The sequence below is a fragment of the Aspergillus fischeri genome, genomic scaffold (assembly GCF_000149645.3).
Source record: "Aspergillus fischeri NRRL 181 1099437636264 genomic scaffold, whole genome shotgun sequence".
NCBI lineage: Eukaryota > Fungi > Ascomycota > Eurotiomycetes > Eurotiales > Aspergillaceae > Aspergillus > Aspergillus fischeri.
The window spans coordinates 3,324,689-3,347,553 of record NW_001509762.1 but is presented as its reverse complement, the minus strand read 5'-3'; the positions used below and the strand labels follow the sequence as shown (position 1 = coordinate 3,347,553).

The 22,865-nt window shown below is 51.2% G+C and overlaps 9 protein-coding genes and 1 pseudogene across 9 annotated transcripts, besides 3 other annotated features; 3 read left to right on the top strand and 7 right to left on the bottom strand.

Moving 5' to 3' along the window:
- Positions 1–234: 234 nt before the first annotated feature.
- On the bottom strand, positions 235–989 carry NFIA_083550 (CinA family protein; the record flags this gene model as incomplete). Its single annotated transcript, XM_001260299.1, has 4 exons — positions 235–391; positions 471–661; positions 720–794; positions 891–989. 4 exons carry the CDS (start codon positions 987–989, stop codon positions 235–237), a joined length of 522 nt encoding a protein of 173 aa, XP_001260300.1.
- Positions 800–824: a microsatellite.
- Positions 990–1,232: 243 nt separating the features above from the next.
- NFIA_083540 (uncharacterized protein) lies at positions 1,233–2,060 on the top strand (the record flags this gene model as incomplete). Its single annotated transcript, XM_001260298.1, has 1 exon — positions 1,233–2,060. The coding sequence occupies one exon, from the start codon at positions 1,233–1,235 to the stop codon at positions 2,058–2,060; it is 828 nt and encodes a 275-aa protein (XP_001260299.1).
- A 280-nt stretch (positions 2,061–2,340) lies between these two features.
- On the bottom strand, positions 2,341–3,583 carry NFIA_083530 (MOSC domain protein; the record flags this gene model as incomplete). Its single annotated transcript, XM_001260297.1, has 2 exons — positions 2,341–3,516; positions 3,569–3,583. The coding sequence occupies 2 exons, from the start codon at positions 3,581–3,583 to the stop codon at positions 2,341–2,343; spliced, it is 1,191 nt and encodes a 396-aa protein (XP_001260298.1).
- A 454-nt stretch (positions 3,584–4,037) lies between these two features.
- NFIA_083520 (serine hydroxymethyltransferase) lies at positions 4,038–5,858 on the bottom strand (the record flags this gene model as incomplete). Its single annotated transcript, XM_001260296.1, has 5 exons — positions 4,038–5,176; positions 5,225–5,362; positions 5,412–5,505; positions 5,558–5,614; positions 5,673–5,858. The coding sequence occupies 5 exons, from the start codon at positions 5,856–5,858 to the stop codon at positions 4,038–4,040; spliced, it is 1,614 nt and encodes a 537-aa protein (XP_001260297.1).
- A 1,649-nt stretch (positions 5,859–7,507) lies between these two features.
- Positions 7,508–8,115, top strand: NFIA_083510 (putative GPI anchored protein; the record flags this gene model as incomplete). Its single annotated transcript, XM_001260295.1, has 3 exons — positions 7,508–7,660; positions 7,729–7,814; positions 7,887–8,115. The coding sequence occupies 3 exons, from the start codon at positions 7,508–7,510 to the stop codon at positions 8,113–8,115; spliced, it is 468 nt and encodes a 155-aa protein (XP_001260296.1).
- Positions 8,116–8,514: 399 nt separating this feature from the next.
- NFIA_083500 (putative acyl-CoA synthetase) lies at positions 8,515–10,674 on the bottom strand (the record flags this gene model as incomplete). The annotated part of the gene is made up of 3 exons (XM_001260294.1): positions 8,515–9,803; positions 9,853–10,248; positions 10,302–10,674. The coding sequence occupies 3 exons, from the start codon at positions 10,672–10,674 to the stop codon at positions 8,515–8,517; spliced, it is 2,058 nt and encodes a 685-aa protein (XP_001260295.1).
- A 1,487-nt stretch (positions 10,675–12,161) lies between these two features.
- On the bottom strand, positions 12,162–12,974 carry rasB (Ras small monomeric GTPase RasB; the record flags this gene model as incomplete). Its single annotated transcript, XM_001260293.1, has 2 exons — positions 12,162–12,815; positions 12,897–12,974. The coding sequence occupies 2 exons, from the start codon at positions 12,972–12,974 to the stop codon at positions 12,162–12,164; spliced, it is 732 nt and encodes a 243-aa protein (XP_001260294.1).
- Positions 12,975–15,933: 2,959 nt separating this feature from the next.
- Positions 15,934–15,972: a microsatellite.
- A 1,111-nt stretch (positions 15,973–17,083) lies between these two features.
- Positions 17,084–18,073, bottom strand: NFIA_083480 (annotated as a pseudogene).
- Positions 17,943–17,966: a microsatellite.
- A 257-nt stretch (positions 18,074–18,330) lies between the features above and the next one.
- Positions 18,331–19,128, bottom strand: NFIA_083470 (haloacid dehalogenase, type II; the record flags this gene model as incomplete). Its single annotated transcript, XM_001260292.1, has 1 exon — positions 18,331–19,128. One exon carries the CDS (start codon positions 19,126–19,128, stop codon positions 18,331–18,333), a length of 798 nt encoding a protein of 265 aa, XP_001260293.1.
- Positions 19,129–19,553: 425 nt separating this feature from the next.
- On the top strand, positions 19,554–19,646 carry NFIA_083460 (uncharacterized protein; the record flags this gene model as incomplete). The annotated part of the gene is made up of 1 exon (XM_001260291.1): positions 19,554–19,646. The coding sequence occupies one exon, from the start codon at positions 19,554–19,556 to the stop codon at positions 19,644–19,646; it is 93 nt and encodes a 30-aa protein (XP_001260292.1).
- Between the last annotated feature and the right edge of the window lie 3,219 nt (positions 19,647–22,865).

The following is a 22,865-nucleotide window of genomic DNA, read 5'->3' as shown; positions in this document are numbered from 1 at the left end:
TATATCCTGGTAATTCGAATTGGGCACACATAGAAGGTAGCATGTAGAGAGGTAGCTCTTTAACATATAGAGCAAATAAATCGAGTAGTCAAATATCGAACAGTTGTGCATCTCAACGACCGCCACTTGTGGCAATGGATTGAAACTACAGTAGAGAGGTAACCCCGCAGGAGTATGCCCATAAACAATCTGAAGCACGGATACAAACCTCACCTCCTAAAGCTGGATGGCAAACTACAAACTCGCCTTCCCCAACATCACATCCCTCACAAACTTCAACGCCTCCTCCGCAAACACAACCATGTTCCGCTCCCGTTCAGTCCCGCACCCCGTTTCCACCTCGCGAGTGAACGTCCCCTGCGGGGTTGACACCGCTAACGCAACGTACCCTCTACCAGTCGACCATCAGCATCACGTATGCATTCAGATTTGAAGTGATATTGGCAAGACGAAGAGAAGGAAGAACTCACGGAGTCCGATTCCGCGTCGCACCACCCGTTGGCCCCGCCGTCCCGCTCTCGGCAACGGTATACGTCGACTGCAGGGTATTGCGGACGTGCTGCGCGAGTCCGGCGACGATATCTGGCGTGGGACCTTCGTAGCTGTCGATATGCGACTGGGTCCAGCCTGCGAAGGCGATGCGGGATTCCAGGGTGTAGAGCTGGTTTGTTAGTGGTCCTAGAACGAAGAGAAGAGAAGAGGGTGGGAGAATGGCGTACAGTTACTCCACCCTTGTAGATTGAGGATGCTCCCGGGCGGGAAAGTAGACATGCGGAGATGATGCCTCCGGCTGCCTGTTCAGTATCAGTATCAGTATCAGTATCCGATATGAGATGGATCAGATGTATTGTCTTGTACGTGAGACATGGTGAAAGGGGAGGAGAGCATACTGTTTCGGCGACGGAGATGGTTTCCCCCCGGGATTTGAGGAGATCGGCCACCTCTTTGATTAGAGGCCGAAGGGAGGCAGGGGGGAATTCGTGTGTCATTTTGCTGAAAGAGAATGAGATTGTAGGTGAGACGGGATGAAAGACAGGCTTTGTTGATGATTGTTTGTTCTACAGAAGGTCTCGCATGATGAGGCTGATGGGTGATGACGACGAGGTGCATTGGTCTTGGCGTCATTGGATGGTATCAACTCCTGTATTCCGTATATATAATGCATGACAAGGTTATAGTAAGCTCTATCAGTATCATTCTATTATCTCTCTACAATCTCGCATAACGTCAACATGCAATCGCACCCGCGCTGTCTCTTGCCCAACACCCCGCAAACCCAGAGCCATGAGTCGCTGTACTCCCATCGAGAACCAGACCCGGAACTCCAAGCGAGCGGCTTCCATCTCGTTTACAGGTCTCCCACACCTGTCGTAACACCGGTGGAATCATGCATCCCTTTCCGGCCCGCCTCAAGCCGGCTAGTCGATACACTGTACGACGCGGCGAACTTCTTCGCGAAGATCCTCAGCACCTTCGGAGAAGAAACCACAGCCATCCGATCGTATGCCTCGCCAGCTGTGCTCAACGAACTCTGGAAATGCAAGCTCAATGCCTCGGAGGAAATCGATGTTATTCCTGCTCTGAAGCAGCAGAGGTCGAGATGGGCACTCCCTCAGAGGTATGTCTCCGGCTGGCGGAAGAAGAAGAAGCGCAAGGGCAAGGAGCAGGCACAGGGCGCCAACCAGAAGAACGCCTCTCACACACGGCTGGACCGTGCTGTGCGTGTCGGATATCGCGATTATGCCAGGCGGGTGAAGCATGATCTGTGGCAAGTTTACTATGCCCGCTGGCCGTCGCAGGAGGACGGGGAGAGCAGCACCGGGAGTGGATGTACCGGGTTGGGTGGGGATCTGAATCGATTGGAGCATTTGCACAGGAGATTTGAAGCGCTGTATGATGGATTGGACAAGCTCTGCGGCCAGATGCATAACATCAAGTCATGCCAGAAATTTATCGATCAGGCCCAGCTGCTCCTGATCTGTATGCATGACATCGAAGACTGGTGGCAGCCGACGGACAAGAGAGGCGCGTTTGCGAAGAAACTCACCGGTCGAAGATAGCAGTACATCTTGCGAGTCCGAACCAAATATGAAGCAATGCAGCTCTCACTATTGAACTCGTCCTGCAAACTTAGTCAAGATCACCTGTGCGAGGAACAATCTCAGGGGTCAGGCTTTATGTTCATGAATCAAGGTAATTGAAGGATGTAGATTTCTATGAAAACATCATGCGTCCGTCAGACAGATAGTTGAACGAAACTCATCCAGTTTGTTCAATTCGCCAAACCCGGCCAATCTAGAGGTCAATCTGTCAGCTTTGAACCTAGAATCAAGGAGTAGACTACTGACCGTAAACCGTCCTCTCTTTCATCGTCCTCAGGACGTCCACCTCATCTCCCACTTGAATCATCGCCTTGTCCGAGCCAGGATCCAAGAAGACATACCTCCCAAAGACAGGACTATACTTAGCCCCCTTATCCACCCTCCGATCCTTCATCAACTTCTTCAGAGCACTCCCCGTCTCCCCCGTCCCCATCTTCCCAGTCGCATAGTCAACATCAATACTCCGACACCGTACACAATTCGCCGTGAGCAGCAACCTCGCCGCACTCCTGCCTTGTCCAACCCTCAACTCAGCCCAAAAGTCCTCTTCAAAGGGAGTCGCCGCCCCCGAAACAACAATATTCGGTCGAAACTTGGTCACGTCCATGCGCTCGCCGCCCTCGAAGCGCGCAGACAGCTCATCAACCGACGTCTCAGACGCAAGCAGATACGGCGCCGTATCCGCAAACGTAATCGACTCGTCGTCTTTGCCCGCCGACAACCCCCGCAATAATACCCACGACAGCAACCCCGCGGCAACAGTCGCAACAACACCCGGCCAATGCCTCAACAGCTCGTCACTTGTGAGCTGCATCGTCCCCGAAGCCGAAGCCGAAACACGCACACCATTCAGCACGAGCGTCAACACCGCCAGCCCAACAAGCGAGCGAGTCGAAACCACCGGCTTGTCCACCGCGTGGGCGGGGCTCTTCCCCGGCGCGAAACTCCCCAGGACCCGCCGCGAATGCGGGCCCAGGTAGGCTAGTACGACGCCGTACCCGAACCGCTCGCTGAACCACGCGTTATACGGATCGCCCATATCGTACCCTGTCGTCGGGCTCTGGTGCATCTCGATGCTTAATTGGCGCAGGCCTCGTATATCGGGTTGCAAGGGGATCTCTAGCGTTTTCGTGGCTTTATCTTTGTCGTCGAGATGATTGTCCGCTGGTGGGTGGTACGTCACGATGATCCGGCCTGGTATGTCTTTCTCTTCATCTGGGTAGATGATGTCCGTTGTAAAGAGAGCCATTTCGGGAAAATGGGGGACGTGCATGTTCTTGAGGGTGTAGGCGCCATTCTGGCCGGGGATGACCTTGAGGAGCATGAAGCGGCGGTCATATTGGAATCCTGTCCGGGTGAGGGTTGCTTCTGATAGGGACACACCGCGGAGGGATTTGATGGGGTATGTGTAGAGCTGGGTTGATATATGAGTTTCCTTTTCTTTGCAAGGGGTGGAGTCCGCCTACCTGGCTGATGTGCATGTCTGCTCTTGTAGGTTTTTATTCAGTTGAAGAAAGTAGGTCAGTACTAGAAAAATGCCAACGTTGTCTATGTCTGAGTGGAAAACACTCTGATCTAGTATTTCAAATGACAGTGTGGTGGTTGAGATACAAATAAACAGCGTCACCTGTATTCTCCAACTTAATGCGGAGAAGTTACGCCGACCTATCGGATGCGGGGATGACAGAATGTTGTTGATAGGGCGCAGATAGACACCTTCCACCTTATCCTATGGATAATCATACCGCCAGTACTCCGTACAGCAACATTATAGACAAGAAGGAATAAACGATTCTGGTCGCAGATCGATATTGTGTTGAATGTATATACATACATGTATGCATCATAAGCAGACATCTTGGTCATGTTGAACAGCTAACCCGCCAAAAGAAGCCCTCAAAACATCATCTCATTAAATAGCGGCAACGTATACTTTTAATCATCCCAAGGAAGGCTGAAAGTGCCCACCCAGTCTTCCACCTCCTTTCTCAGCAGCACAATCTCGGAGATCTCCTCACCCTCACCAACGTAGTCGAGGAAGGCCTTGACGGTGTTGGGGTTCTTGACTCCCTTGGCGGCAGCACTCTCCTTGGCAGCCTTGTCCAGTTTCTGGGTGATGATCACGGCCCGGTCGACAATGTCAGCGACACGACGGAAGTCCTCAGGCTGGAAGCCACGAGTGGTCATGGCAGGAGTTCCCAGACGCAGGCCGCCGGGCTTCAGGGCGGACTGGTCGCCAGGGACAGTGTTCTTGTTGCTGGCGACGCCACAGAGCTCGAGGACACGCTCGACACGGGCACCGTCGACGCCGCGATTCTTCAGGTCGACAAGGACCAGGTGATTGTCGGTGCCTCCCGACACGATGTTGTAGCCGAGACCGCCATTGTTGATTGGGCCACCCAGTCTTTCCGACAGCGCCTTGGCATTGGCCAAAACGGTTTCCTGGTAGGCCTTGAATTCTGGCGTTTGAGCCTGCTTCAAGGCGACGGACAGCGCGGTGATGGTGTGGTTGTGAGGACCACCCTGGTGACCAGGGAAAACCGACGCGTTGATGAGGTTCTCGAGATCGTACATCTCCTTGTTGCCCTTCTTGTCTGTCCGGCGGACGCCCTTGCGGTAGAAGATCATGGCACCGCGAGGACCGCGCAAAGACTTGTGGGTTGTAGTTGTCACAATGTCGGAGTGAGGGAAGGGCGAAGGCAGCACGCCGGCGGCTACTAAGCCCGAAATGTGGGCCATATCGCTCAGCAGGTACGCACCAGCGGCGTCAGCGATCTGGCGCATGCGGGGGTAGTCGATAAGCCGGCTGTAGGCCGAAGTGCCGGCGATGATCAGCTTGGGTCGGTAGAGCAGAGCCAGCTTCTCCGCTCCATCGTAGTCAATGAGGCCGGTGGATTCATCCAGGCGGTAAGGCAGGGTCTCGAAGTACTTGGAGATGAAAGAGATCTTCTTGGTGGGGGTTTGGTAACCGTGCGACAGGTGGCCACCATGGGGCAGATCCAAGCCCATCAGACGGTCGTGTGTGTTGAGGACGGCGGATATGGCATAAAGGTTAGCGGGAGAACCGGAGAGAGCTATAGGAGTTAGTCCGTGATATCAAAAGTATCTTACTATAAACTTACGCTGTACGTTGACACCCCATTCCTCGGGGTGGAGTCTAAAGGTCTCGAGGGCACGCTGCTGGCACAGTCTCTCGGACTCGTCGATGAACTCGTTTCCTCCATAGTATCTTGCACCGGGGTATCCTTCGGAATATTTGTCTGCGGCCAGTTAGTTTCACCCTTGTGGAACCGACTGCAACGGACTGACTTTGCATCACACTCCCCAGCGCATCGAGAACGGCCTGTGACGTAAAGTTCTCGGAGGGGATGAGGTTGATGAAATGCTTTTGGCGTTTTTTCTCCTGCACCAGTATGAGTGAATCTATTCAGTTGATGCCCGGAAAGGTCATGCACCTTTTGCAGAATGTTGTAGACAGTGGGATCTTCCTCCTCGAGGGATGCGGAGAGCAACTGCACGAATATGACATCAGTACATGTCCTAGGATCAAGCCAGGGAGATAGAGCGCACATGTTGCTGGCCATCGCGGCTGGATGAGGATACGCTTCGCCATTGCACATTCCTGGATGCAGCAGTGGGAGTCTGAAGCTGGAAGCCCGGACGGCGGGCGGTGGTGATAGCAGTGGTAGCTCTGGAAGAGCTTCCAGACCGCGGGATGAGGCGCGAGGCCTGTCGTCCGCAACGACTCAGAGACATTGTTGAGCAGGATTCAGCCTATCGTCCGTTTGAATCGGTGACAGACAAGATTAAAGAGTCCACGAAAGAAAATGAAGGAAAAACGGGTGATATAACAATGGCACGGCCGATGGTTATCTCTTGATCCATCGGACAACGGTTAGTTCTTGATACGGGCGGCTCCGTTGCCCGCGGAAAGCTGTCAGCCGCTAAGCCGTTCTGGGACCAAGCACCCCGATTGGCTGATGGAGCGGAAGAGGATGTTCCACTCCGAGGACTCGCTTACAGCACCTTACTGTTTTTATCTCCGCCGGCATCCTCGTCGCCTTTCTTCTCTTCTTTCCCTCTTTTTCTCTTCATCACACAACTAAATCCAAGATGAAGAGATGGCGTCTACGGCTTTTTCAGTTCTCGTGGAAGAGACGGCTTCTGGCTGGCTTTTCCCGGGCGATGCTGATATGTCCCGCGCCCATTCACCATCCATGAGGGGCAATGAACCGTCTGATTGGATCTGTGTGCAAAGCTGGGATGACTCGATGAGTTGGACATTTATGATGTGTTTTCGAGGCCTACGTGTACAGTCATATCGAGATAGAATGAACGTATTCAGTTGTCTCCCCCAACAGGTCCTGTATGAACCAGAGTTTACGTAGTGTGGTAGATGACTCGAGCAAGACGAGGTTTGTGCGAGGGTGAGACTTCGGTCTAGTGAAACTCTACAACATGCAACACGAAAATATGAGGCAGGAAGAAGGCACCTTGCCTGTACCGAGTACTACGTGGGCTCTGTAAGGAGCATGTACTTTAACTTCAATAAACTGCACTTGAAATTGGAAATCACAAAAGCTCTGATTCCTTGAGATCCGAGCGAGCTTGAGAGCGTCAAGCATAGGCGAGGAAAGGAGTAGACCGCTCTTCTGGGAATGATTATCAGGGCGGCAGCAGGAGGTTGGAACAGTCAGTAGTCTGAGGAACCATGATCGACGGGGTATCTATGAGTCGCAGATGCCTCTCAAGAGTCAGGACTGAAAAGTCAGGACTCACAGCCGGGACTATTAGACTAAAGAGTCTCGGCTCCTTCTGAACCCCAGAGATGGATTCTCAACTCCTCAAACAGGCATGCGAACAGCGGCACGATTGAGGGATCATTTGACCGGTTCAGGGGTATTTCAGGTCCAAAAACGTGGAGATCTGAGTGCACAGAGCAAAGTGCGTGTATCTACTGCTTCTCTTGTCTACTCGTCTGACAATTCTTCTACAAATGATAAATCCACGCACGGGAAAGGAGACTAGTCCTGTAGAACTAACATTAGGGCCGTCCACCACATTAACTCTGTCTGTACTAGACTGCAAGAGTGGCTTCGTCTCCTGCACTCCTTATTGAGTAATTTTAGATGTTTAATCTCCTGAGTCTGAACTAGATCCTGGGCCTGATTTCCTAGGTTAATTCTAGCCTGAATACTTCAGGGCCCGCCCATCCTCCCTCCAGACTTCCTTTTCTTCTTTTTTCTCTTTTCTCCGCCAACTGCTTTGCTTCACTCGCTCTCTCCAACTCAACTACCCCGGTGTTATACCGAGTACATTCTTTTTACAGATATCTGCGTGGATTTATATCCTAGTCGCTCTTTATCTACCAACCTTACCACATCAATCTCAATAAATTCATCAAAATGCGTTTCTTCGCTACTATTCTGGCTACCCTCGCCGTGGGCGCCGTCGCCTCCAACGCCGTTGCCGATGAGGAATACAGCACCGTCGTGGTCACCGAGTACAGCACCTACTGCCCCAAGGCCACCTCCGTTCCTGAGGCTTCCTCCAGTGCTGTACGTCTTGGTTATATATAACCGAAAGGATCATGAAAAAGTGCAACATGCTGATCCCTCATCTGCAGGTCCCCTCCATCACCGTCTCCGACGGCGTGACCTACTCCATCTCCCGGCCCCTGATCACCTCTACCATCACCAAGTGCAACAAGTGGTATGTCTTGTCTCACCGTCTCTCAATGAGTCGCCAGAATGATTGAAGATGATGATTACTGACGACGAGAAGCCCCTCTTCCACCCCCCTCATTCACACCCCTACCCCCTCCAGCAGCTCCATCGTCGTCGTCCCGACTTCCAAGCCTGTCATCCCCTCCGGTGCAGGCCCCAAGACCACCAGCACTCCCGCCGCCAGCACCCCCGTCACTCCCCTGGCGACTGGTGCCGCCTCGCGCGCTGCCGTCGGTGCCGGCGCGGGTCTGGCCGGTGTTTTTGCCCTGGCTGCTTACCTGCTGTAGGTAGCTGTTGGTGGACCTCTGAGCCTTGATGAGGGGCCTTTAGGTCGGCTGTATAGGGGGTTGTGATTTAATTGATTGAATTGATTTGTTTGGTTTGGTTGTCTGAGAGCTGAGTCTACATTTTCATGGAATTGAATCGGATTCGGATTCGGATCCGGATCTGGATTCAATATACATACCTTTAGTACAGGGTTGCGCTTTCGTTCGTCTCTACCCCGGGCGATGAATGCGAGATACCACTAGCCTCTTACTATTACTAGTACCCCCTTTTCTTCTCTTTTGACTTTCATGATTATTGATTTGTTCTATACGATCGATACCTGGTTTTATTAAGCATGGATTACTTTTGGTTTACGTGAGCATATCGTCATATCGACAGTCGGAGTAAGTCGTGACTAGTTATAACCTCGCCTTGGCGGCAAAGAATTCACGTACCCTCTCCCGCGCAACCTCCACCACCTCTGCATCCTCCACCGTCGGCGGAACGTTCACAGGAGCGTCAAACTCCCCCCGCACCCCATTCTCCACCAGCTCGCGCAGCACCCGTCGCAGCGTCTTGCCGCTGCGCGTCTTCGGAATCATTCCCCGCCCCTGGATGATCCCGCCCAGCGAAGCGATGGCCCCGATCTGCTCGCGCACCAGCTGGTTCACAGCATGAAAGAGCTCCGCGCTGGGACGGGCGGGAAGCGGTCCTGATCCCCGCGGCTGGATAAATGCAAAAGGGAGATGGCCCTTCAGCGGGTCCGGCATGCCTACCACGCTGGCCTCGCCAATGTCGGGGTGCGACAGGATGGCTTGCTCGATGGCCCCCGTGCTGAACCGGTGCGCGGCCACGTTGATGATGTCGTCGGACCGCGACATGATGTGGATGTACCCGTCCTCGTCGATCATGCCTGCGTCGCCGGTGTCGACCCATCGGCCGTTGAACCGTTTGACATATCCCTTGTAGAACCGCTCGTCGTCATTGAATAAACTAGTAAAGGCCGTCGGCGCCAGGGGCATCGCCATGACTATGTTCCCCATTGTCCCGCGCGGCACCTCCCGGCCTTGATCGTCGACGACGCGAACGTCAAACCCGGGCATCGGCAGTCCGGCAGATCCTGGTCGCACGGCTAGCGGTTTGAAATCCTGATTCGGTTGCCACTGGTCCACCAGGCCTGCTGCGCTGTTCAGCGCTAATCCAGATATGGGGGATCCGGATTCGGACGACCACCAGTTATCGATCACCATTGCCCCCGGCGCCGCATGCTGGGTCAGGAGCTCTTGATACACCTGGACGATGCTCGGTTCGCTTCTCTCGCCAGCGAGAAATAGAGCTTTCAGGTGCCTCAGGCCCCCGCGGCGTGCAACCTGCAGGAAGTACCTGTTGTCCGGATCGTCCTTGCGGATTGCCCGAATGGCCGTCGGCGCCGTGAAGAGCACCTTGACTTTGTGCTCCTCGACAATGCGCCAGAAGGTGCCTGCGTCGGGTGTCCCCACCGGTTTTCCTTCGAACAGGACCGTCGTGGCACCCACCAGCAACGGTGCATACAGAATATACGAGTGACCGACCACCCAGCCGATATCCGAGGCGCAGAACATGACATCTCCTGGCCCGTGGATATCAAACAGATACTTGATGGACAAATGGAGTCCTACCGCGTGCCCCCCTGCTTCTCGGAAGACTCCTTTCGGTAATCCAGTTGTCCCTACCCACGCATCAGCATCGTTACATTACCCCAGAATCAGCACGCATACCGCTGGTATAGATGATATACAGCCCATCCGTGCTCTTGACCGGCACCGGGCCCGCCTTGACGCCGCGCATTCGAGCGCTCTTGACCAGCCGCTGCCAGTTGCGCTGCCCGCCCATCTTGTCCGGATTGTTCCACCGCAGCTGGTCCCGCTGCCAGATAATCGTCTTGGACGGCTTGAAGCTGCTCGCTGCAATGGCCCCCTCGACCAGCGGCCGATACGACACGGGCCCCTTGGACCCTTCAATCCCGCACGAGGCTGTCATGATCACTCGCGGCTTCGCGGCCTCAATCCGCTGCGCAAGCGACTTGGCCGCGAAACCGCCGAACACGGCCGAATGAATAGCCCCCAGCCGGGTGATGGCTAGCGCTGCAATCAGCGCCGCGGGAATCATAGGCACTGTCGTGGTTATCAGCTCTATCTGCGTGACGTTCCAGAGCTGAGATACATACTGTAGATGATCACCACATCTCCCTTCCTCACACCTTCCTCCCTTAACACCCCAGCCAGCACCTCCACTTCATCGAGTAATTGGCTGTATGTATACTTCTCCTTGACACCCGTCACCGGCGAGTCCCAGATAATCGCTACATTCTCCCCGCGGCCGGCCGCCACATGCCGATCCACACAGTTGTACGTCGTGGAGATCTCGCCGTCGGGGAACCAGGACCAGTGCTCGTGCGTGACCCCGCTTGGTAGAGTCTTGGGGCGTCGGACAAGAGTCTGCGATGGCTTCTTGTGCCAGTGCAGCTTGGTCGCGTGATACGACCAAAAGCTTTCGGGGGAGTGCAGGGACTGAGCGTGGACTGTTTGTTGGGTAGACATTCTCCCTTTCTTTTCGTTCAAGCGTAGGAATGATAGTTCGCGATCCGATGACTAAGAAACAGAGCAGAGACAAGGGAAAAAGTGCGTATGGGATGACTGCTACAATGTGACGAATACAAAGTATAAATGCACCCAGCAGTTCTCCGTAGTCTAACCAAACCCGAGGAGTAGATGGATAGCAGAACTGCAGAAGAGGATCACGGAGGAAAGGAAGCAGAACGAAACAAGCCGACCTCATGCACGATGATGCTGCAGGCGAGCTGTAAGTTAACCTAGACCAAAGTCAAACCGTCCATGCCGGGATTCGTTTAGACTCGGCAATCAGTAAGCAAACATCGACATGAACTCCGCAAGGGGGTACATTGCTCCAGCCTCTATGACATTTGAGCCATTAATGATGGAGATTTGATTCGACAATCAATAAGTGGATGAAGTGAAGTTGTGGGGAAGTGGGCTGATACTACGTCCTGGACATGAAGCCGAGGATAATTTGAAGCTTTCCCCGCACGGATGGTCCGTTCAGCATCCGGAGTGGTATGCGCGTGGTACAGTTGTACACCTGTTAAGGAGGATCCAGATGGAGCTTCCCTACTGTCCACTGGATCGATCAGATTTGGAGAAAGATACCTAGCGGGTCACTATACAGCATCTCCTGACATTGAACCCTATATTCTTCGCCACTTCCACATAGTCATACAGGGCTCGCAAGAACCGGGTTCGCTCTTATACTGATAGAACTGAATAATATGTGTCTTTATTTTAGGTCTATCTGTGTCAATGAACTTTTTGTTCTTTATATTCGCAAGTAATGCATCAGGAAAAAAAGTAACAACTCAAAGCTCAGCCGTAGGGTATCATATCGAAATGCCTGCTAAACGGTCGACTGCTTCAGCGAAAACAACCATACGTCTTCTTCCCTCCGATCCGGTCGTCGGTCACATTCCTTGCTTCTTCCACACCTGTCTGTAGCAAAGACCCTCTTCTGACATTCACATCTTAGACTCCAGCCACGCAGAAGATTGGTCATGGGTCCAGGTGGCTGGAATGAACCACATCCCCGAGGCTGGAACCGAGCAACTGCAAGGGGTCAAAAAATGATTATTCAGGGTGCGCAAGAGAAGAGAAAAGTCTATAATCTCCGATGCTTCTGAGATTCCAGCCTCTCCCATATAACGGAAATAAAATCTGTTTCCAGAGGCGACACTCTCCAGGGGTACCGAGGAACATGGAGCATACATCAAGCATCCCCATAAAGCTGTATGTGCGTATCCAACACAAGTAGAGTAGAAGAGAGGCGAGGAAAATGTAACAGAGGAAAGGGGCGAAAAATGACCGCCCAGCCTATAGTCCAGAGACCGGTAAGATGTTCATGCAGCCAATATAAACAAACAGAAGATATTGCCATGGAGCAGGCTCGCATGGATGTTCGTGGACGCTTGGAGTGGACGAAAGTGAAAAGAGGTGGGATGCGAATGCTAATGCGTTCCTCACAGTATGACGCACTTGATGCCACCTCGGTGTCTGGCACGGTCGGGTCGGAAAGTTTTGGGATATTCAGGACCGGCGTCCCGATCGCGCATAGGACCCAAGCCGGTCGGTCGACGATCCTGGGCTCGTCCTCCCTGCTGCTGTTGCCGTTGCTGTCGGAGCATGCGAACGACATCGTAAAAGGCCTTCTCAACGTTGATGCAGTTTTTGGCGGACGCCTCGACGAATTCGCAGCCCAAGTCCTTCGCCAGGGCCTGTCCTTCCTGCGCCGAGACCGCTCGCTCCACTGCTTTGTCGCTCTTGTTGCCGACTAGCATCACGGGTACGGGGAGGGGCGGACCCGAAGGCGCGTTCATAGGCGATCCCAGATAGCTGGCTCCCGATGGCGACCCGGAGTGGGCTGACTCCTTGACCATCTTGATCTGGTTGTAGAACTTTTGTATGCGAGAGAAAGAAGCGCGCGATGTGATACTGTAGACAAGCACGAAACCTTCGCCGTCGCGAATCCACTGATCTCGCAAGGCCGTGTATTCCTCCTGGCCTGCGGTGTCCAGCACTTCCAACATGCAGGACTGCTGATCGATCACGACTTGTTTCCGGTACGAGTCTTCAATAGTCGGATCGTACGTTTCGACGAAATGATTCAAACAAAGCTATTAAGAGCAAAAAAAATTTTCAGTCGAGAGTTCAGTAACGGTGTCATCAACCGTTTAAGACAGAAATGGAGGGCTAACCTGGATCGTCAGCGCGGTCTTCCCGACACCACCATCTCCCAACACCACCAATTTGTACAACGTCATTTTTCCCGACATGGCGACTATATCGCACCCGTAGGTCACCGAAGAAACAAAATATTGGTTGATCGAATTGTTTTTTCTTTTTTTTTCTTAAAATGGAAGAAAGAGTAGAGGAAGATTGGGTACGAGGCGAAGAGGAAGGGGAGAGAGGGGCGAAGAGAGAAGAGAAAGCTATGAATGCTCCACGGTGGGCACGGACGCGGATAACGGAGTGTTGCGAGACACTACGACTGGGGGTCCAGCGCAGGAACTTAAAAGAACGGCTATTGTGGTAAAGTTAGTGCGGTTATTAGCCACCGGAAGAACCGTCGTTGCTCTGTGGCCGTCCAAGCACATGTGCAGCCCACAGTCCACACCACAACACGAGGCCCCACGGGAGCAAAAGCAAAGGAAAGAGAGACATGACATACCTTTGGGCCCTTAAATTTGCTTTTATGATCAGCGAATTGAAAGCGAAAGGTGTTAATAATCCCTGAAGCTCTCCGGTCGCAGTATAAGCTCGTCGATCGCAGGATCAGGAGCAAGATAGTACGAGACAAAAATTTGGACTCGAGCGGAAAACCCGAGAGTGGCAGCAGCCAACAACAACTATATCTGCAGTTATCCCTGCCACAGCGTGTTTGATAGTCTTAGCAGAAGGACAAAAATGCGGGTTTGCCAGTACTTCCGATGAGTAGTGACACAGAGGGATGTTCTGCCAATATATCTGTTGACCCTTTTTCTTGGGGGGGAATGCCTGAAGATTGATTCCGCCACGCAAAAATAGCAGAGTTGAAGCGGATCCAATTTGGAATCGGAGAGTAGTGAGAGTACAAGGGGTGTGAGATGAAATATCTTTTGACTGTTCCTTTCCTTTTCTTTTTCGACAATACTCCTTATCTTGAAGGGAGGGCGAGGGGGAAAGCTGCACAGGCGATCAAGCGGCCACGCCAGGGAGGACCAAGGATAAAAGGCTTGGCCAGCGATGGGAGAGATGGTGGATAGAGAAGCAAAACGATAGATTGCTTATAAGAAACAGGAGAAAATGAAAAAGTACAGTTAGATGGAGGAATAGATACAGGGGAAGAAATAATGATAATATAATGAAAAGGGAGGGAGAAAAATCACAACAATAGTGATTAGTTATTTTGTACTCCGTACCTAGACTATTATTACGGAATACTGAGGCACGTTTCCTTCCCCCTCTCTCATAATCCGATGTAGCTAAACCAGCACCTACCCAGAGTAGTTAGTGAAGACCTAGGGCATTGTATTAGCAAGAGAATTGGATTAATGTTTGACAAAGGTAGGTATAATATAGCGGTAATAGATAGGGACAATAGATCAATGAAGGCAAAGGCGAATAGAGAAAAGGCACCTATGGAGTACTTCATAGGAAGGTTTTTCTCTTGGATCAAATGATAGATTTCATACCCTGCTGATAACACGCATTCTGGAGTTGAACGGAGGCAATTGTGTGGCGTCTCAGCTTGTATGCTTGAAGTATCGTCTACAAGCCTACAACGGGTATATCGTATAACACGAATCATTTTCAGGGAGTTGCACGACAGGTGATTGTCCTGTCATCGTCAGGCTTTCGTACTGTGATGCAGATCTGATTCAGGTGAGCACAGAGGTATCCTCAGCTTTGACTCTCTGAAATCTAAGCGAAACGATAGTCATGGGATCCGGGAGGGTACCTGATGTCGAGCCGATGCGCGCATTGCCCACAAGTTCAATACATATCATCCACCATACCCTTCATGATGAGATATTTGCCATTCGAAATGCCCTGTCGCTCCCCCTGAGTCTCTGGTCACGGCCTGAAAGCGAAGTTTTTGCCAGTTTTAGCCTCGTCTCAGATCTTCAAGGAAACATGCCCACTTTCGACTGAAGACAGTTTCGGGTACACACCAAGTGGGCGGATAGCCACACTAGAACACCCCACACCAGGCCCAGTTAGCAAGTGGCATCAACTCAATTCGGGTTGTTTAGGCTTCATCTTCCAACAAGGTCCAGCGGTAAGCTTCCGAGTGATACACCGGAGGACGGTGCATGAACTTAGATGTCCGGTTGTGTACCAATACGGAGCGCACCAAGAGTCCCAAATCGTGTTGACTGGAGCTCAAATGGCAATCTGCAGTGCCAATCAAAATGCTATTTACAACTAGTCTCGCGAGTTTCATCCCTAGACTATTCAACGGGGAAGACAATCGAACATTCCGCGGCCCCCTGGCTACTCGCTAAAATTCCATCTTCCTGATCCCTGGGACTCCTTATGCGCGGCAGCCCCGCTGGCAATATGGCAGTTGCATTTAGAGTTAGCAGCGTATGAGTATAGCAGTATACTTGAGACTATGGATGTAGCCAGGTGGGGCAATATCATGTCGAGTCCTACAAGACACTGGCTTCATATCATGATCTCAACAAGGAATGCTGCTAAGGCATTGATTATGAAGGTATAAAAGGTGAAATATGCGGCGTCCATGAATGTCATGGCGGGATTTGTGCCTGAATTCGGAGATCAAAACCATGCTCATTGCGAATAATCCCGCAACACTAAGGGAAGGTCGTATTCTCACTCTTCTAGAATGACCTTGTTCTTGGCTCATGAATAGTCAGAGGTTTACAGCTTAGCCTCTGGGCCATTCAGGTTAAGGGGGAGGGGCACTTGACGTCCTGACAGTTCACGTCAGATATCCCTGCAGTGTTGTCCGGGTTTCAGTCAATTAACGCGAAGATACTCCGTCCTCCGAGTACTGCACTCTGTGTGAACTGAGGTTGTATCTGTAGATTCTTCTCTCTCCTTCTTTGCCACTGCCCTGGCCCTGGCCCATTCCCACGTGGGTGAAATGCACGGTAGACGGTACTACTGCACAGTCCAACCTAGCGCTTAGGTATCAATCGTACCTTGCTGATTGATAACTGAACCTGGAAGTATCCTGAGCTCGTAGATTGATTCCTACATTGGATTTAGAGAAAGGTACGTAGTAGATCACCGTCATCACCGTCATCACCGTCATCACCGTCATCATGGCATCATATTACTGTTGATGGATAAGATCTGGATTGCGGAAGGATCAACCAGGAGCACTAAAGTGACTAAAACGCAGAGCCCGAGTAGCCGACGGAGAGGTTCAGGGGGCCGTCACCTTGGATTATCCATCACACAATATGTGACATCCACTGACTCGGTTCCGACTAGATCATGGGTTATTTCTCCGGAGTTTTTCCAGAGAAACCAGTAGGTCTGATAGTCATCATGTCTCTATCTGTATTCTATACCAGTTCACTACAAGATTAAACAATGAGACAAGTTATGTTGTTAATAACTAAGGTACTCACTCAAGATCGGTGCAGCTGCCCTGTCAGCTGAAACTCGATGATCCGAACCATCGCCCATCCCAATATTCATCCGTTCGGAACGCCCCGCTCAACCAGAGTACATAGCAAACTTGGCATATCTAGCGGCGCAGTGTGCTCGATGCAAGATCAAATCAGAACCAAGATGAGTGTCGAGTATTGCACTAACTAATGCTCCGTCCATGGTTGTCATCTTCGGCGGTGCGCCGCGGTGGTGATATCGCCCGTTTCCCCTGCCTCTTTGGGGGCTAGTGGCTACCTGGGACTGGGTCGGATGGATCTAGACCGTCGCTGATTACCTTCTACTTAAAGAGGGGAATTGGATACGTAAGGTGGTAGCTAGACAGGGTTGCAGTGCATAAGATGAAGCAGGTCGCAGATTGGGGGCCGGATGGAGTGACTGGAAGATGATTCCGCGTTGAACAAATGAACAAAATTGTCACCAATGGGAAGAGCATTCTACCCCATGATCCAAGGTGCTGTTCGATTCTGCAGGACCAAAAAAGCAAACCTCCACGTTTTGCCTTACCAGGAAGGCCTCGTTCAGCTTCTAGTGCCATTCTACGCCAATCACTGACTCGCGGCCATCCACGCCTATCTTACTGTCCCTGGGACAAGCTTCTTCCGACACTTCTCGACTACAAATGACGCAGTATGCAGTGCTTAATCCTCGATAACGCGGAGACCGCGGGGAAAATATCCATTAAAGTCACTATGATGGAGTATTGAGTCACCTCTGATGCGTGACTCGCCTCTTATGATTCGCGATGACTACTCTTCTAACAGTAGGGTCTGGCCCAGGCCATGCGGGAACGATCAACGGCGCGTTGAGTTGTCTCTCGCTTGCCTTGAGATACCGGATTTTATACTAGCTTGGTCAGCATGGCCCTCTTTAGGGCGAAAAGGAGCTCACCAGATCAGAAAAGTGTCTTCTGGGACGACCCCCCGTCTGTCCCATTCGTCTTAGTACAGCCGCCGGTACCAGCGATCAATGCGCGGATAGTCATGCGAGATCATTCTGAGATTGCACCCGAAGTCAGGTAGCATGCCACATCGAAGCGAGCAGTCGTCAGTGTACAGCCGAACGTCCACCTCGTTGGTGTTTCCCCCGAACAGATACGGCTGGTGACCGGGCTGTCCGAGATGCTCCTTGACGCGGTCCAGCACCTCTGACAGCGGGTACAGGTTCGCCTGGTACGCCTCCCACGTCGTGGCGTACCCGGTGTTGTACACCCCTTTGTTGATCTTGTCGTACACCCACTCGTTCATGGCGTTGATGTCGGCTCGCACAGGCGCGGGTAAAATCCGCCGCCGGCTGGTTGGCCTCGCGCAGGCTTCGGGCAGGAGACGGTCGGACTCGGCGTAGAACATCCGGATGCTCTCGCTGCTTTCATTGTTGACGATCGCCTGGCGCTGTTTGTCTCAGAGGACCAGGATCATGTACCGGCCCTCGTACTGCGGATCCACTTTGAGGTAGCTCCTTGAGCGCCTGAATCCATACAAGGGGTCCCTCTCTGCGGTCCCAAATCGGCCGGAGAAGAACCCCGCGGTGCGCCCAGGGACAGCAGTACCCCAGGTATAGCACGTAGTGGTCTTTCTGTGACGGGAACTTCGAGGATGGGTCGCTTGAAACGAACGAGCGGAATGTCGACGGAATGTCGACGGCTTGCGACGAAACTGTCCGTCAGCATCAGCATGTTTGTAGATTCAGGGCTGTCTTCAGTGTCAGCAAGGGTAATGCCGAAGGCATATATGGATATCTGGTCCGTCATGTTCTCTTTTCTGGTCGGAACGTAGCTATCAGCAGAGCATCCTGGTGAACACTCATATAACTATAGCACTCGTATAGTTAAGCTTGCCGGCCGCTGAGGGCTAGGCTGCCACCCTCTTACGGTCAGCGGAGGTGCGGGATAATAGCATGTCTCAGTCTGTTCTCCAATTGCTGGGCTACAACCAAACCCAGTATGTCGCAAATCTACATGCAATAGAATAGTCATCAGTCGTAATGTATATACAACATCATTGTAGTCTACACCTTGGCCTCGGTATCAATACCAAACCGCCTGGCAAGTTCAACAAACCCGTCGCAGCTTGCATCAATCCAGATATCCACATACCCCTCCTTCCGTGCCTGCTCCACATCCAACGTCTCCTCCTTCAGACGCTCCACATAAATCGTCTGGAACCCACAGGCTTTGGCACCCTTCAAATCCCCCAGATGCGCCGCCACAAGCGCACACTCTCCCGGCCCCAGTCCGAACCTCTCCGGAGCCCCACCGTAGACCTTTGGCGACGGCTTGTACGCCCCAAAGTGCTCTGCGCTTAGCACCTCCGTGAAGGGCAACGAGCCATACCGACAGAGATCCTGCAGCAGTGCCACGTTCCCGTTGGACAGGGTGCAGGTGCGGAACTTGCGGTTCAGGAGCTCCAGGCCGCGAACGGAATCGGGCCACGGGGTGAGCCGGTGCCAGCTCAGCGCGAGATCCCATCTCTGGGCGTCGGTGAACAGGGTCTCGAGACTGTGGGCTTGAAGGAGCTTGAGAAGGTACGAGTAGTGGTGCTCGTCGACGGTGACGAAGGGCTTTGATGGATCGGGGTTCTGGGTGAAGTGGTGGTACGACTCGCGCCAATCCTCGGCTATGTCAAGCCAGTCTGATCGAGTCATTGACGAGGCTTTGGCGCGCACGGCGTCGGAGAGATTCTTCTCTGGGTCTCGGAGTGCGCTCTGTGCTGCGTCATAGAGAGCTTTGGAGACGGAGGTGCGCCATTGGACGACGGTGCCAAAGACGTCGAAGAAGAGGACTCGGGGGAGAGGTTGGGATGACATTGGTTGAGACTCGGTAGTTCATGAATATCGATGATTATGGTGGTTATTCAGCCACAATCGAATCCCACACGATATGGAATATTATGAGAGATCAACATGGTTGATATTTCTTGTTGATTTGAGAGAGAAGACATGTACCCCGCAAAGGCGTCATATTGCCTAACGCCGAGAGCGGGTCAGGATAAACGTTCAGCCTGAGGCTTACCGGTGATTCAGTGACCGAGAGACGTCGAGAAAATTGGCTGATATCCAAGCTTCTGATAGAATTTATTGAACAAATCAGAGAGAGAATCAAAAGGAAGAGTAATGAGGCGACTCAATTGCGGTTAGGAACTAGGTGTGATGACTCTGAACTGTGGTCGACAAGTGGGACGAGCATGTGGATTAATCACATCATCACATAGTCCATTGCTTCAGATAGATCAATGTTCATCCTATTATTAGAGTCTCAATTGATTATCCTGGACTTTGACAGCTGCAGTGTGATGATCATCAACGGCTGCACCATGTGTGATTAAATTAGTGCAAGGTATCTAGTTGTAGCTTCGAGCTGACACCTCGGTATTATGAATTCCTCGAGTTCAATCTGATGATGTATGGCAGTCCAGCGTCTGTAGTGAGTACATGTCTATGAGATTTTCTCTTAGAATAGATAATTGAGAGGTTATATCTTGTCGGAGACTATCTTGTCCAGAGCATAGCAATCAGGTGGAGCGATTGAAGTAGTTGGGGCTGTCGTGTGTGGACCTGTCATCTCTCTGAAAGAACGTCTTTTCTTTGTTGTTCTTTGATCAAATACAAAAGTACAACCCCTGAATGCAAAGCTCCAGGCCAATGTTCACTAATTAGACTAATAGATTGCAGTGGGGTCACTAACGACGCCGGGCTAAACTAAGCAGTTTAGTTGGATTATTACAGAGCAGTAGCCTTTTGTCACGTTCTTTGACTTTTGGTTTCCAAGACATCACGTTCTTCTGCGGTTGGATAACTAGGATAAGGACGGAGGTCAAGGACTATGGCTATCTGATACTATGTACTACTACGTACAAGAGAATGTATACTCATGACTGAAAGTGGTCATTCTTCGTTGTCTCCGGACTCATCGGACACTCAACTTTATAGAAGCAGATCCCAGATCCATGATAGAGAATACCTCTGTGTCATATCGCGAATCCAAGAACATAGGAAAAGGGGCCTGAGCCGGGACCACTTAATCTATGAGGGTCGAATGAGTTTCTTCCTTCAGCCTATGAAGGTATATTATTATGAACACAATCGATTTACGTCTCAATTAACCCATCTCAAAACAGTCAAGCGCTCTGTAGAAAGTTCAGTTCTGAACCCACAACAATAAAGCCAAGAACCAAAAGCTGGGACGCGGCCCGTCAGTGTTTGTGTACCTCTCCTATATCCAAGGAAAAGACTCGGATGTTCCCTCACTTTCCGAGGTTTGTCCTCTGCCTGTCTCATTTGTCTTGTCATGATGTTGGTAATAATGCAATTATATGGCGGTGTTGGGTAGTATATAGCATTAATTGGGTATCATTATTACTACCTTACTGGCCACGTCTTGCATTCGTCTACAGCGCTGCATCTCCTGCAGTCGACACTCAAAGGTTGAATTCGATCCAATAAACCAATTGATTGCTCGATCACACGCGACAACCGAGTGGAAATCTAATACGTACTACACCCCTGTAGTTCGTCACTATAATGCTCGTGTTTAAACCTACCACATGCTCGGATTCAGGAATATCACTCCGTACTGAAACACGGACCAGAGGCTATGCCGATCTTGTTAAGAAGCAAATGCAGGGTCTAGATATCTATGATGATATCTGTCTCATGGCGTGGTTAAATGATCGTATCGCCAATTTCGGTATCGTATGATTTTCCTGTCGATCAATAATAATGGATGATGGTTCCGTGTATTAATCCGTTCGAGACTTTAGGAAACCGTATCCATATGCTGTAATACCCTCGAACAAAACATTAGAAGGATACAGAAGAGGGACACCCCGGAGAAGAGCTTTCATATATATGAGGTGGACGAGGATTATCATTAGCATCACGCCCAGGTACTTGAATGATACTCATTTCGCTGGTTTAAAAAGTTCCATCACCAGTTGAGTGGAGTTCATAGTAGTTCGTACTAAGGTATATGTGAGTCAAAAGAATGATGGTTTCGACACAAATTTCCCATAATTGCCTGGGTCAACTAACTACCTACGGTACTATACCTACCTTAGGTACCTGTACGGAGTGTCTCCCGTCTACTCCGTAGCTACCTTAGACGTGAGGTAATAATAAGAGAATACGTACTACGGTGTACCATTTCATTATGTACTATCATAGTATTCCATGGGGCTAGGGATGATCAGAAACAGAGTACAGCCTGGTATCTATGATACATACACCAGCCTGTGTCTGCCAGCGTCTCCTTTTCCCTTTCTCCCTTTCTTATCGTCTGCATGTTTCATATCCACTTTTGCTTTTTTCTTTTTTCTATTGTTCTCTACGGATGATTAATCATCTTTATTATTACCTAGTTGGTTATTATCACCTCTTTCCTCTCCCAACAACGGACAGGACACGGCCAACATTTAATGATAGCCAATACCAGCCGAGTCCTATCGATTTGCCGTCCGTTTTGATCCGTCGTCTTTAGCCTCTATCCAATAATCCACCGACGCATCCATCGATCCTCCACTTCCCACTCGATATCAGTTAGTCCAGTCTAGGCTGCATACCTGTAGCTCTGGTGGGGTCCGGTATTATTGTGCTCCTCAACCTTCCACTAATTGGATTGCCGTCCTTTATTACTTTCATATGGAGTACTCCGTAGTACCAACGCTACTAACCACGATGATGAGGAGTACCCCATTGGTGCTTTGGTGCTACTCAGTAGTGCATCCACCTCCTAACGAACTGCCCCCTGGACTGGCTCAATCTTAGTTCCTTTCAAGATGCTTGGACAAGGTGCCTGTGCCGCAAGGCTAAAATCCATCCTGCCAACTAGAAAGGAGAAAAACAGAAAAAAAAAGAAAAAAGAAGAAAAAAGAAATTGGAGACTGATCTAACGGGGCCTCAGCTGCATGGGCTCGCTCTTTCCACTCGCCATCTATTGACTAGATAGCCTAGACTTCTAGCTTCGAAGGATGAGCGATTGAACGCAAGACCGGCCGTCGTCTCGCAGGTAGATAGACAGTCACTCTGCCTGCGTCGTCTCGAGTCTCGATCTTCACCCTTTCCCCCGCGTTGCGCGGATTCATTATTCCCATCCTTATCCTCCAATCCATTCGATTTCCTTCGCTGTTGTTGCACCAGTTAATTCGGCGTCTATGTCTCCTCGCATTCGCATGATAATTTTTTATCCTTAATATCCACGTATATAATTGAAAGTGCAGCACCATCCCCTCGAAGGTTCAATCTTCTGTGGAGCTGTTCCAACCTGAGGTACGTGCATATTTACGCAAGACTAGGGAGGCTGGATTGTTCAGCCTTCAGAACTGAAGACGACCGGTCTGGATTCGAGCTGACTGGGCGGTCACTGTAGATTCATTGGGCGACAATTCTCGAAATTACTGCTGCTGGCCAGCGTCATCGTTCTCCCCGGCAGTGGTCGACTCGCTGCCGTTGGCCTTCATCTCGTGTCGCAGTTTTGAATCAGATCGACGGATGCCGTATGAATTGCTTTGATTCGGATCTGTGGGAACGGGCCCGACTGCTCTGCGCTG